Source organism: Ciona robusta, chromosome 5 (genome assembly GCF_009617815.1).
Source record: "Ciona robusta chromosome 5, ASM961781v2".
NCBI lineage: Eukaryota > Metazoa > Chordata > Ascidiacea > Phlebobranchia > Cionidae > Ciona > Ciona robusta.
Genome location: NC_143239.1, coordinates 1,959,836 through 1,973,588, shown reverse-complemented (window position 1 = coordinate 1,973,588; position 13,753 = coordinate 1,959,836). Strand labels below are relative to the sequence as shown.

General features: G+C 34.8%; 4 protein-coding genes across 4 annotated transcripts in view; 1 reads left to right on the top strand and 3 right to left on the bottom strand.

Moving 5' to 3' along the window:
- The window catches only part of LOC149735463 (deleted in lung and esophageal cancer protein 1-like), a 30,360-nt gene extending 29,709 nt beyond the window's left edge, over window positions 1-651 (bottom strand). Inside the window, exon 1 of the mRNA XM_089878340.1 lies at window positions 406-651. Within this exon, the coding sequence (XP_089734466.1) occupies window positions 406-525 (120 nt within the window). The 5' untranslated portion in view covers window positions 526-651. The remainder of the gene's footprint in view (window positions 1-405) is intronic.
- Window positions 652-1,108: 457 nt separating this feature from the next.
- On the bottom strand, window positions 1,109-4,136 carry LOC149735462 (C-type lectin domain family 4 member E-like). Its single transcript, XM_089878358.1, has 3 exons — window positions 3,917-4,136; window positions 2,156-2,398; window positions 1,109-1,829 (listed from the first exon to the last, which is right to left on the bottom strand). The coding sequence occupies exons 1-3, from the start codon at window positions 4,134-4,136 to the stop codon at window positions 1,540-1,542; spliced, it is 753 nt and encodes a 250-aa protein (XP_089734484.1). The 3' UTR covers window positions 1,109-1,539.
- A 503-nt stretch (window positions 4,137-4,639) lies between these two features.
- On the bottom strand, window positions 4,640-7,967 carry LOC149735461 (C-type lectin domain family 4 member E-like). Its single transcript, XM_089878359.1, has 3 exons — window positions 6,324-7,967; window positions 5,629-5,862; window positions 4,640-5,383 (listed from the first exon to the last, which is right to left on the bottom strand). Exons 1-3 carry the CDS (start codon window positions 6,541-6,543, stop codon window positions 5,094-5,096), a joined length of 744 nt encoding a protein of 247 aa, XP_089734485.1. The 5' UTR covers window positions 6,544-7,967; the 3' UTR covers window positions 4,640-5,093.
- A 658-nt stretch (window positions 7,968-8,625) lies between these two features.
- Window positions 8,626-11,848, top strand: LOC149735460 (4-galactosyl-N-acetylglucosaminide 3-alpha-L-fucosyltransferase FUT6-like). The gene is made up of 4 exons (XM_089878352.1): window positions 8,626-8,945; window positions 9,068-9,296; window positions 9,702-9,796; window positions 11,025-11,848. Exons 1-4 carry the CDS (start codon window positions 8,626-8,628, stop codon window positions 11,584-11,586), a joined length of 1,206 nt encoding a protein of 401 aa, XP_089734478.1. The 3' UTR covers window positions 11,587-11,848.
- Window positions 11,849-13,753: the final 1,905 nt, after the last annotated feature.

The window sequence follows — 13,753 nt, the reverse complement described above, 5'->3', positions numbered from 1 at the left end:
GTCTGCAGAAAATAGCAGTTCCAATGATATCTCATTGTAGGACATTTGTAGGACTAATTGTTTATGTGATCTTTAAATTGGTAGCAGAACAAGCACAAATATTTGATACAAAACTATCATGTTTGCTTGACCTATGTTTTGATATGCATTTTTTTAGTAATAAAACAGAACAAACTATTGCGTTCACAACCAAAAAATTGGTAAAGGTACATAAAGGTGTCATTCTCTGCACAGCAGTTAGTTGTCAACGTAACTTAATCAAGATTCGAATACATTTAACAAGTTTTAATAAATGTTGAATTAACTTGAATGGATGTATTCAATTGTATAATCAACCCTTTTAATCAAATGACATTAGATAATTTTGGCACTTTAATCAAATTTGACTGAATATTCATATTCCACCTGAGATCTGTCAGATGATGGACGCGGTACGTTAATGACAGGTTCATGTTGACTGTGATCTGGTGATAAGCGCGTTGGGGTGCCAATTGGCATCACAGCCCTCTCAGAAAGAACATCCATAATGCAGACTATTTATCCATTGCTTAAAAATGTGAAAACTAATTATTAAAAATGTGTAAACTTTCTTAAGTGTAATAGTGGTTAATATTTTTCTAAGTAAACAAAATTACTTATAAATACAGTGGTTTTTAAAATATTTTTTCAGTATCGGTATCTGTCCAATATTATATAATATATAGCAGTTTAGCTATGCATAAACATAAAAAACTCTTGTTTAGGTCATAAAACCGCTGCACGCTTTACAAAAAACGTAAACAACTGGTTGCTAACGGAAACAGATATCGCTGTCTTTAATGGGCACGATCTAAAAAGCAACAAGAAAGCAAAGTTATAAAATTTCACTGGTGACTATTCATATTCCAATAAAAAAAAAACTAGAAAATCTAATTCGTTCATCATAGCTAATGGAATTAATTAGTATTATGCATTCATCTTCGCGTGGTTGAGCAACAATTCGTCTCGTGAATGTAATAATGTATACACAGCAAAAAGTGGCGTCTAAAGTCTAAAGTGAAACATACTGTCACAAAATCTCGATATCAAAGTACGACGCTGCCTTCATGACGAAATTTCCTTTTATTGTTTAATACACCACAACACAATAACTCGGGATTTCCAGAAAATATACAGAAAGACATCACAACTCAGTTCAGGCAAAACCAATCGAGCTCGAAATCAATGAATCTTGTCAAATGCAGACAGCCATTAATAATTACAAGACATATAAAACATACAAGAAATGCAACACTCTATGAAAATTAGTTCCCAATGTAATTAATAGTTTGGTTATATATATAATAGGGTAGGGGAACGGGTCAACGGGACACTTTTAGCACATAATATCCTAACATCTAGATCGTGTTTTAAGCAATTAACAACGACATGTAGAGTCGTGAGGATACGGTTTTATAATTCTTTGAATGTTGTTTGTTTACTACTGAATGGGACTAGAAAATAGATTGAAAAAGTGTCCCATATTCCCCACCCTACTATATAATCAAAAATTAACGTTATTCAATATATTTGCACTGGTGTATTGAAGTAAGCTATCCAGGATATATTGATCTCGGATGTGGACCACCCGCTGTTTAAGTCGATCCTTTCCAACCTTGCTATGAATGAATAAGACCGAATATCGATGGGGATGACGTTGAAACGATGGGGTAAACTTTCATCCAACATACGAGCACTTGCTTCTACTTTGTACGGGGCGGCACTTAAACACATTCTGTACACAATATCTAAAACCGTGTGACTTTTGCTGGAGTAAACAAACTGCACGGAAGACCCGTTAATTGTGATGCCTGGAATAAAGAGAATACCTCGAAGTTGTTATAATTGTTAGCAATAAACCATTTGAGTATACTAAATATATAGTATAGGGTGGGGTGAGATGGAACTCCTTTTTATTCCATTTTCTGATCCCGTTTGGTAGTAAACAAAGAACATTCAAAGAATTAAAAAACTGTATGCTCCCGACTCCCATAGGCCGTTGTTAATTAATTGTTTAAAACACGATCAGGATATTTGGATATTATGTGCTAAAGGTGTCCCATCTTATCCTACAGTACTCTATATACTTAGCGAGCCAAAATATATATCAAAAAGTATAACATTTAAAATATCTCACCTTTGTGTCGCTCGCATATGTAGTTAAAGAGAGAGTTACAAGGTGTATCATTCCAGCGGTAGTTCAAGCCAAACTCTCCACGCATTTGAACACAAGCTTCGTTATTGCCGTGGTAGTTATTCGGTTCACCAACAATCCATTGCGTTTCACCTGACGTCACATTCGTTCCATCATTCCACCGGAATCCGGCGTTTTTGTCCAGGTTAATGCGAGTTAAACCGATGTATAAGTTCTGTGTTGTACCTAAAACATAAAATATAATGTTGTCTTACTTATTTACTTATATTTGCATACTATATATACAGCTCCAGGATATATATTGGCACATATAGTGTATACTGAAGTGACTTGAGTATAGGATTCATATACTTGATGTATAAGATCATAATTCCGCATATACGAACAATTTACTTGGTAAAGACATTTACAGCAAGTTTTCTTAAAATATATAGTAGGGTAGGGGAAGATGGGACACATTGTCAGACGAGGCTTTCTTTTTAATTTTCTTTTTACAGACACCCATTTCATAATAATCAAAAACTATTACAGAATTATTCGACAGTATTATCACGACTCTATAAAGCGCGGGTAAAAGCCGATTACTATATTAAATATTAAAAAATATGTTAATTAGAAACAGTATTTTTTAAACAGGTAAAAAATGCGAAATAGTAAGGGGTTAATTTTGAATGCTCACTAAATCATAGTAAAGACAATGGATTTTTTGTAGTTTACGAGTGTGAACGATTAAACTAGACTCATAGGTCCATAAAAAAAACTTGAATATTTCGTGAAGTTTGTTTTTGTCGAGTACAATTAGTTTCAGTTTTTTTAATTAGGGATGAAAAAATCGTTGAAATGTTATATATATTAAGTTTACATGGCAAAGAAACTAGCACAGCCGGTTAAATTCGGTAGGTTAACTACAAGTTGCAGAATACTATTAATATAAAATTATTTTTTTTGTCCCATCTTCCCCCACATTGCATTATTGTAGGTTTTCATTGCCAAACTTTGAAAGGTTTCCTTTTAATTCAATAATTTATACGTCAGGGGTAATTTAAATATAATATACTGATATAATAACATGATAAAATATAGAAAATATATTCGAATTCAGTCACTTGAACTTGGAAATAATTATGAGAAGTGGCTTGTGCCAAAAACAGAGTAGTAATACCCAATTTGTAGCAAAAATGTAAACTTTATTAATGGTTATAATCAATTTTCTGTTATTACAAGTTCATACGCATTGGTAGGATACAATATTTATCAATTGATGTTCGAACACTATCCAGCATCATCGTTCAAACAGTACCAGTTTTTCATACATTCATATACTGTAGGTAACATGTTAAAAACTATAGCAGTGGAGCAAGAAAATGAATGTTTAAATTTATTTTGTGGTATTTACGTGTATTTCTAATAAAAAATATTTATTAATCAAAATTAACAGGATTTTAAACTGTCCACAACCCTATGTGTTTTCGAATTGGTAAAATTACACCTGCTGTGCGAATCGCTAAATAACTCCTCGTGTGTTTTAATAAAAATTTTTATTTTTACAATTATTAAAGATATGATAGTACTAATTCGTGGTATCACCCAAAAAGCGTCATGTATTTTGATTTTGGAAATACTGGGCAATATGTGAATAAGTGTCCCATCTTCCCCCGCCCTACTATAACATGTAGACAAAGCGTTATGCATACTGTAAATACGCTGTGGTTGCCTATATAAGGCTTATTATGTGGAACTTACCGTAAATTATGTTTACGAGGAATTGTTGCACTTGTGTTGTTTTAACTCGAGCAAGTTTAGCATTCAATGAAGCACAAGAATCAACTGCAGCTTGGTAGTTCACAGTACTACCAGTTTGTATGTAATACTCGCTTGTGCTCAACGTGTGCCAGGTTATTTGGCCAAATGCAACAGACACACAACTCAAAACGTAACAATATATAAAAACCTGCATCTGCATAGAGAGTTGCCATTATTTCACACAGGTCTATATAGTAAATTTGTGAATATATAATATAAGCAGCCTCTTCTTATAGCCATTATAGCTGGAATATTATACGAAATTTATAAAATATAGATTCTTAATAAAATCGCACGTTACGTATGCTATAAGCGTTCTATTTACGTAATACAAGTGTGTAGTTGTTCAAAGTTATAATACAAGCCAACCATAGGCACGCATAATGACAAAAAACGATGATATTTGTAATGCGGTGTAAATGTAAAATAAATAAGACAACGTTTTTAAACTTATACGCATACACCAAAAGAGGCCAAACCCTATATACAGATAACCCTTTTTTGCGTAAAACAGAATTGTAGTGAAATTGACCCTGCACGCCTACAGCCACGGAATAGCCTGCCGTAGATTTAACTAATATAATAATGTATACACAGCAAAAAGTGGCGTCTAAAGTGAAACATACTGTCACAGCATCTCGATATCATAATAACAACGCTGCCTTCATGACGAAGTTTCCTTTTATTGTTCAATACATCACAACACAATAACTCGGGATTTCCAGAAAATATACATTATAAGACATCACAACTCAGTTCAGCCAAAATCAACCACGATCAAAGTCAATAAAGCTTGTCAAATGCAGACAGCCATTAATAATTACAATACATATAAAACATACAAGAAATGCAACACTCTCTAAAAATTAGTTCCAAATGTAATTAATAGTTTGGTTATATATATAATAGGGTAGGGGAAAACGGGACACTTTTGGCACATAATATCCAAACATCCTGATCGTGTTTTAAGCAATTAACAACGATCTATAGGAGTCGTGAGGATACGGTTTTATAATTCTTTGAATGTTCTTTGTTTACTACTAAATGGGACGAGAAATTAGATTGAAAAGGTGTCCCATATTCCCCATCCTGCTATATAATCAAAAATTAACGTTATTCAATATATTTGCACTGGTGTATTGAAGTAAGCTATCCAGGATATGTTGATCTCGGATGTGGACCACCCGCTGTTTAAGTCGATCCTTTCCAACCTTGCTATGAATGAATAAGACCGAATATCGATGGGGATGACGTTGAAACGATGGGGTAAACTTTCATCCAACATACGAGCACTTGCTTCTACTTTGTATGGGGCGGCACTTAAACACATTCTGTACACAATATCTAAAGCCGTGTGACTTTTGCTGGAGTAAACAAACTGCACGGAAGATCCGTTAATAGTGATGTCTGGAATATAGAGAAAATATCAAAGTTATTATAACTGTTAGCAATGATTTTTTTCAGCATACTATAAATATAGTAAGGTGGGCGAAGATAGGACACTTTTTCAATCTATATTTTCGTCACGCTTGGTAGTAAACAAAGAACATCATTTGAAGAACTATAAAACTGTATCTTCACAACCCCCCTAGACCGTTGTTAATTGTTTAAAACACGATCAGGATATTTGGATATTATGTGCTAAATCTCACCTTTATGTCGCTCGCATATGTAGTTACAGGGAGTGTTACAAGGCACATCATTCCAACCGTGGTTGTTGTCATTTACCCCACGCATTTGAACACAAGCTTCGTTATTGCCTTGGTTGTTCGGTTCATCAACAATCCATTGCGCTTCACCTGACGTCACATTCGTTCCATCATTCCATTGGAATCCGGTTTTGTCCAGGTTGATTCGGTTTAACCCGATGTAATAGTTTCCCGTACCTATTTTAAATAAAAACAAATATCTGCAATATCGTCTTATGGTACGGGGGAAAAGATCAAGATGGAATATGTTTTCATTCTCATTTCTTGTCCCATTTGGTAGAAGACAAAGAATATTTACAGAAATATATAGCCGCATTGATCCGCGGCTAAAACTAGCGCGTTGTCAATTGTTAAAACCACGTTTAAGAAACATTGCATTTAGGTGGTAATATTCCATTTTTCTCCATATTATGTATATATGTTTAAAATGCAATCAAGGGCTTTAAGCATTCAAAATGTTAATATAGCTTTATGACTGGTCATAAAACACGTCATTAAAACTTAAAGACAAAATATTGATCCCCTAACTGCCTAACGCTTTAATAAAACATTTATTTACTAATTCAATTAAACTACAATCAACAAATATTATTGTGAATCTACTTTGTATTAGCTAAAGTAAAGTTCAACTTACTTACCGGTAATAATGCTTACGAGGAATTGTTGCACTTGTGTTGTTTTAACTCGAGCTAGTGTGGCATTCAATGAAGCACAAGAATCAACTGCAGCTTGATGGTTAACGGTACTACCATTCTGTATATAATACTCGCTTGTGCTCAGGTTGTGCCAAGTTATTTGGCCGAATGCAACAGACACACAACTCAAAACGTAACAATATGTAAAAACCTGCATCTTCATATAGGTTGTGATGCCTTTAATTATTTGTAGCAAAAATTAAACTTAAGTCTGTTACTTTCTACAATATAATAATGTAACGGCGATAATGCGTCTAAGCTAAAGTTTTAAATTTATCCGGACGTAACAACTTAAATACCCACGGATTTGCTCAAGTGTATATGCGCCGGCGTGATAAAGAAATCTATGGGTTTTTGAAGACTGTATAAATGACATGCACAAAAAAGAATAACAAGAACAAAGTTTTTTAAGTTTATACGCCGAACGTTGCAAATTATGCTACTAGCTTGCACGTAATTATAATCGCTTGTGCTCAACGTGTGCCAAGTTATTTGGCCGAATGGCAACAGACACACATCAGCTTAAAACCTAATGATATAGTAGGGTGGGGGAGATGAGACGCCTATTCATTCTACTTCGGGATATTTGGATATTATGTGCTAATGGTGTCTCATCTTTTCCCACCCTATATATAAAAACCTGCATCTGCATGGAGAGTTTTTTTTATACAATTAAATTATTTTACAGGCTAGCATAACAAATATGTGCTGACTATACGCAGCCTGCTGTTGCTGTAACTCTTCTAGGTACTGTTATGAAAAGGCTCTTAAATAAATCGAACGTCACGTTAACTCTTCCACGTATTTGCAGTACAATAATATAAGAGCTTAAGCCTCATATTGCAAGTCTTCATATATTCGTGTTGAGTTCAGTATGAGCTTTCTTATACTCTTGCTGTCCTCACGTCTGTCCGCATCCGTCACACGATGCAACGCGTCGTCCTACCGTCGTGAGTTAATGTGCCAACCACGAATTAAGGTATAACTTTTGAAATGGGTGCGACCATGAGGAACCTCTATACCGCACACCCAACATAATCGTGCAAGATGTTACATGTTAAAACCAGAGTCCGTATATAAAATTATACTTGATTTAAACAATTAAAAACATAAATACATGTAATCGAAAAGCCCATACGCTGTTTTGTCGGAACCTGTATGCATGTTAGTGACCACCACGGTCTATTACAGCATAGATACCTTACCGGGTAAGGTCGGTCTATATACTAACTTTGGGTAAGGCCATAGAATACTGATGGTAAGGTATCTAAGTTCCAAGGCGCCATGGATCGCTAACTCGTTAATTGTTGTAAACGAAGTTCACCAATCTTGTGGGACTGTACGGTATATAGATAACACGAACTCCAACTACAACATACTATGAATGTACGCAGATACAAAATAGTGTCATGGTCTGCATTAAAAAGAAAGCCAAAATTCGTTACGCGAAAACGACGCGGCTGAGATTATGACGTCATATAAAAATATAAACGTAACTTTCGCGACTTGCGTCAGTTATTTTTAGCTGGTTCAACATGAACCATGAACAGTAACATAAACAGTAACATATTCTTAACCCAACACAGCATATATACTACATGGATCCCCACTGGCCAATGTCGCCACTCTAGTGTACGGAAACGGTTGATCTGGTGTGCGGTGTTTGTTTACAGTTAACCGATTAGGCGTCTTTACCTGCCGGAATACGGTTTTTGTTAGAAATGTATAAAAGTTACTTGATATGATGATATTCTCGGCAACTGACGAAACTAGTCGGTCGCGGTAACCAAAACTATTGAATACCGCGATTTTTTAGCCGGCGATTAAAAAAGAAAAATTGAATTTTGGCCGCGACTAGTTTAGTCCATAGCTGAAAATGGCATCCCAGGCGCAGAAGTTTTTAAGAATAAAATTCTTCACTAAAATGTGTGTGGTAGTTAAAATTAAAATGTGGTCAAATATGCTTGTGATTTTTCGGAAATTCAAATACCGTACGTCCGTACCAGTAGATTTTGGGGCACGGGGGAATTGGACGTTTTGTGTCGAAAATTAAATCCTAAACCAATCGCAAACTTAATCGTTAATACCAACGTCTTCTAGTAAAACATCTCAAATACGATTTTTTCTTATAGGGTTGTGAACTCTTAATTTATTAAAACATAGATGTATAGTGTTACCCTTGACAGTAACTTTAGCAATTGGACTGAACAGTAGTAACAGTACCAAAGTTACACAGTCTAACAGCATGATAATGAAAAAGCAGTTAAGAAAAATCGGTGTTCTTCTTGTATTTGGAACTTTTATTATTTTCGCAAAAGAATGGCTCACCTACTACCCAAAACGATTATTTGAACCAAAATCTACGCCAAACAAAAATCATACACCATCAGGTGTACTTCTAATGTGGGACCATCCTTGGGCTGTTGGTTTCACCAGTGAACCAGAAGGTACAAGATTTGGAAGATGTAGTTTAACTTATAAACGAGAGCGTATTGAAGAAGCAGATGCAGTCATATTTCATCTGACAACTATTTCAAAAAAGGATATTCCGTGGCAACATTACAGGTTTGTTTTCGATATCTTCTTATACCTAAACGAACATATTTTCGGTGCACAGCTTCAACACCTATATAGATTTATCTGAAAAATGAAGTATTAAAACTCAAATTAAACATTTATTTTAACAGGAGCCCAAAGCAGCTGTTCGTTTTTTGGAGCAAGGAAAATCCATGGGCCATGCGTTACTTGTACAGAACTGATTTTAAGGCATTCGATAATTTCTTCAACATGACCATGACTTATCATAAAAATAGTAATTTATATAGTGGATATGGGACAAGACGAAACGTATACAACATGGTGGAAAAAGGTGCTAATGTTTTGGATAAATTGCTTTCAGAAAAGAGTAAACTTGCAGTAAGTTATTTTTATAATTGATTTTAACATATATTGTGTACCTTTGTTTTTATAAGTAGATACTTCATCACTGTAAATGATTTGACCATTTTTTTGGTCCAATTACCCTGTGATGGTTCTAGGATGGCCCATACAGCTAAAGGCATGTGATATCTTGTATGACGTGCTGTAGTAGCCTGTAGACACGACTTTCAGTTGACCATGTTTCTAAGAAATATAGTGTATCACAAATATGGTTTGACTCATTAAGCAAATATGGTTAATGGCTTAATATATCATTGCGTAAACACAAGCTATTTTAGCTATAAGTTATATATATTCTAAGTTGTAAAATTTCAAATACTATAATGCAATAATTGTGTATGTTTATACTTAATGTCTAGGTAACGTTACTTTTTAATACAGATATGGATTGTTAGTAATTGTGACACTATGAGAGGAGCAGTTGAACGAATGAACTATTACAAAGAAATCGTAGCAACTGGATTTCCTGTAGAAAGGTAAACTTTTATAAAGTTTTTGTTTTTTATTTAAGTTGCATAATAACATTATAGTTTTAGATGGTCAAAGAAAAATTGTTTTTTTCAGTTTTAAATTTTTTAAAGTTTTTTTCGTACCAACTTCTGTTATCTCCTTAGGGACGAGTAATGCAAATATGCATTTTGAAACAGGTGTTCACAAAAATGTTCATCATTTTTTTTATAGTTGGTAAAAGTTCTTACAGTTGGTTTTATTTGAAAGAGGAAGGAATTATCTACCAATATAACGTTTGAAAAAGGCATCATAGCATTTAAAAGTTTTTACCAAACTTGATTTGAAAACCCTAAAGCCTTTTTTAGGAAGATGGTTCATACTCTGTCCAAAAATCAAGGTTTTAACGTCATTCTGTCCAATAAAAGCGATTTTATCTGATCTCTATGTTGCTCTGGGGCTTCCCCGTCTAAGTTACCGGTTAAAAATGTGGTTTTGCGTAAAAATAGCTATGTCAGCTGTTTCTACAAGTTTTTTCGGTATTATGAAACAAATTTTACATAAAATATGATTTTGTGTGTATTATCTAATTTCATTTTGCTTCTACACGTTGTTTCTACCTTTAAATTCATAATAAAACGTTTTTGGCAAGTTTTGTTAGGATTTTAGCGAAAATGAACTTTCAAAAAATGACGTCATCAGGTTATAAGTGACGTAATTGATCCCTTTGACATCACCAAATCAAACAATCATTTTAGTTAGGTAGTAAACAAACCAGGAATCAACTTTGCAATAGATTCCTTATGTAATTTTTACCTAAAAACCCTGATTACACGTAAATACAAGATTTCTGATGATATCATTCAAAATTTGATGACGTCATCAAAAAAATCAAAATACTATCTTGTAGCAATTTTTCCAAAGAACAAAAGTCTAATTGGTCATTTTTCGCCAGCACAAACACCTGTGTCGCTAGAGAGCAATATGTGACAGTGGGTCAAAAATGGAAAATATGTTAAAATATATCTCGTCCCCAAAGGGTTATACACAAAACACAACAAATACTGCTTGTCTGAAAATACTGTATGTGTGTGTAAGTATCCATACAAACATAAATCTTACAATTATTGTATTAATTATTTAACTACTTGCACTTATGCTAAGATTTTATTTTGCTTCTTAGATGAGCTTACTGTATAGTGTATACTAATATCTACTTCTGCTTGGCTGTTCATATACTTATGCTTTTAATTTTAGCTGTGGCCGCTGCTTTAAAGCTTGTCCTCAACTTCCATCATACAAATCTGAACAGTGGGGAGCTGAAATAAAGAAATACAAGTTTTATTTCTCCTTTGAGAACAATATTGGTTGTAAGGATTATATCACAGAGAAGTTTTGGGAGGCGCCTCTTTGGTATGGAGTGATACCTGTAGTGTGGGGACCGACTGTGGATGATGTTATTGCTGTTGCGCCTCGGAATTCATTCATTCATGCAGATTGGTTTAAAACGGCGGCAGATTTAGTGGAATATCTTCAATACCTTGATGGTAACAACACAGCTTACTTAGAATATTTCAAATGGCGTGAAGATCCACATCTAACGATTGAAGAAATGGAAAAGCAGATTCAATCTGAACATCCAGATGTTGAAGTATTCTCTGCACCAACTTCTTCCAATTTTACGATGCTATGCAACGCTGCACTGGACCAGACACCAGAACAAAGCTGGTTAGTAAGTTCATTAAACCAGAAATTAATAGGAGATGAGAGGGCAAGTTGCATGGAGCCTGGGAAGTGGAAAGATGTCTCTGTAGTTTAAATATGCACCACTATAACTTCTACTTATGCAAAATTTTTAAGTAGGCACCTGGGAAGTAGAATGATGCCTCTGTAGTTTGACCAGTATAACCTTTATAAATTGCACCAGTTCACCTCTGCTTGCACAAATATGTTCCTAATTGTTTGTTTTTGCCCATTCGCACATGCAAAGTAATTCTTCTATAATTGTGCCTTTACACTGCTTTTGTATTGTAGCTAAAACACCTCGAAAATACTTTAATAAAAGGTATTTTGTTTTTTTACACTGTGTAGTTTCATAGGTCGATTATTTTAAGTTTCAACGCCATTAACTGTTGTTGAAATCTTTGTGCGCGTGAGTGGCCATTAAAAATATTTCAACGGTAATTTCTTTAAACTGCTTGTCCAAATCGGCAGCCATAAACACGAGAACAAAGTGTGTATCTGTAGCTCGCTTGCAAAAGAGGTGTAGGAGGCCCCACACACGCGATAGGACATCCGTGGTATGACTTGACGGGTTTCCCATTTAGTTAGTGCGTAGGTTGTTTTATATACTCGCGTGACGGGGCATCGACAGCCGTAATAACCTGGAAGTTTTATTTACCTCGTGGCCGCTTACGAGTCACCTGTTACCACACACTTTGTGGGTGATGAATTTTAGGGATTTAATAATGTATGGCTAACAAATTAAACATAACGGACTACTGGCTTTCAGCAATTACTGCTTGATCAAAGACTTGCAAAAGTGTATATATAGGTCCGAGTTCAATTTCTAGACGATCCCGGCATATCAATCGTTCGTAATGTTTAAACATTAGTAAAAAAGTAGACGTTCTTACCTTTCTAGAGTCCGAGAGAACAGCCAGGAGGTTCCATTAATTTAAATATTGAACTTTGTGTCAGTGGCGACTCGCGTCGTTCAGGCCAGAAAGCACGCCAATCACTGAGCCATGGCGTCGGATAGTTTCGATTTAGAAGTCCAAAATGGCGGAAAACGTTGCTTTCAAGGTCAGCTGACACATCTTTATTCGCGCTTTATCGGTACACATGTGCAGTATATTTGCAATTCATTCTCTGACAAATATGACAAGTGAAAGTTTAACCACTTGTATAGGGGCATCAATTTCTAAGCATTTTATAAAGTAGCATCCAAAAGAAAAACAATCTAAAACCCAAGGGCTTAAATTACTCGTCTTTAGCGTACATTGTTTAAATATTAATATCATGTTTTAAACAATTAACAACGGTCTATGGGAGTCGTAAGGTTACGGTTTTATAATTCTTTCAATGTTAACTACCAAATGTGGTGAGAAAAGAGAATGATAAAGTGTCCCATATTCCCCCACCCTACTATACGTCTAGGGTAGGCTCTATTTTTAAATCCAAAGCTAACATACAAACAAAGGGATATCCTTATTTCTAATGTTTTATACCCTTGAATGTAATAAAGCTATTATCTAGTACTTACTTATTCTTGTGTTGCGTGATTCTTATTAAAACGGTCCTAATGCCACATCCATGGATAGATTTTTGTCTTGCCAACTTAATCGTACAAAACGCAATACTTTATTAACAAACAAAACACAACTTCCTTTCGGTACATGTGAAGACACAACCCTATAACAAAACACTGTAAGTATAAGGCAACTGGAAATTTGAAAATAAACATTTCTTAGCCTCAAAATACCATAGTAATGCTACTAGGTTTGCAATAAGACCATAATCGTCACATAAACTACAACCCAACTAAAAAAAGGAATACTACCAGCTCAACTCTCCTGAAAAAATGGCTACTATATATATATATAACAACTTAGTAACACAATCGCAATAAAGTTGTAGACGCAATTCATAACTCATAAAGCCAGAAACGAACGAAAGTGTAAGTAAATACGGATCTCGGGTTTGCTCCTTCTATGAAAAGCACTCGGCCAATATAACCAACAGCGTTTAACACAGAAATCCTATCAACACTCAACGGGAGGTAAGTCTCTGAAAGGCTTGTGGGATTTCCTGCGGTAACGCAATAGTGATTACGAAACCTTTTTCACATAACTTTCACGTCATTTTTGGCCCGCTATAAAAATGAAAGTGTCATAACTCAGAGTAACCCAAAAAACCTTAATTGTCTTTAGGGTCAAAGAGCTACCCGTGCAACCTCTATAGTACGATACATATATCTGATAAGC

Excerpts from the sequence above, each read along its gene's own strand:
- LOC149735461 (XM_089878359.1), bottom strand. The coding sequence starts at position 6,543 with ATGAAGATGCAGGTTTTTACATATTGTTACGTTTTGAGTTGTGTGTCT. Across the intron at positions 5,863-6,323 it reads CCTCGTAAGCATTATTACCG|GTACGGGAAACTATTACATC; the intron begins GTAAGTAAGTTG and ends TATTTAAAATAG. Across the intron at positions 5,384-5,628 it reads CATATGCGAGCGACATAAAG|ACATCACTATTAACGGATCT; the intron begins GTGAGATTTAGC and ends TCTATATTCCAG.
- LOC149735460 (XM_089878352.1), top strand. The coding sequence starts at position 8,626 with ATGATAATGAAAAAGCAGTTAAGAAAAATCGGTGTTCTTCTTGTATTT. Across the intron at positions 8,946-9,067 it reads ATTCCGTGGCAACATTACAG|GAGCCCAAAGCAGCTGTTCG; the intron begins GTTTGTTTTCGA and ends TTATTTTAACAG. Across the intron at positions 9,297-9,701 it reads CAGAAAAGAGTAAACTTGCA|ATATGGATTGTTAGTAATTG; the intron begins GTAAGTTATTTT and ends TTTTTAATACAG.
- LOC149735462 (XM_089878358.1), bottom strand. The coding sequence starts at position 4,136 with ATGCAGATGCAGGTTTTTATATATTGTTACGTTTTGAGTTGTGTGTCT. Across the intron at positions 2,399-3,916 it reads CCTCGTAAACATAATTTACG|GTACAACACAGAACTTATAC; the intron begins GTAAGTTCCACA and ends TTTATGTTTTAG. Across the intron at positions 1,830-2,155 it reads CATATGCGAGCGACACAAAG|GCATCACAATTAACGGGTCT; the intron begins GTGAGATATTTT and ends TCTTTATTCCAG.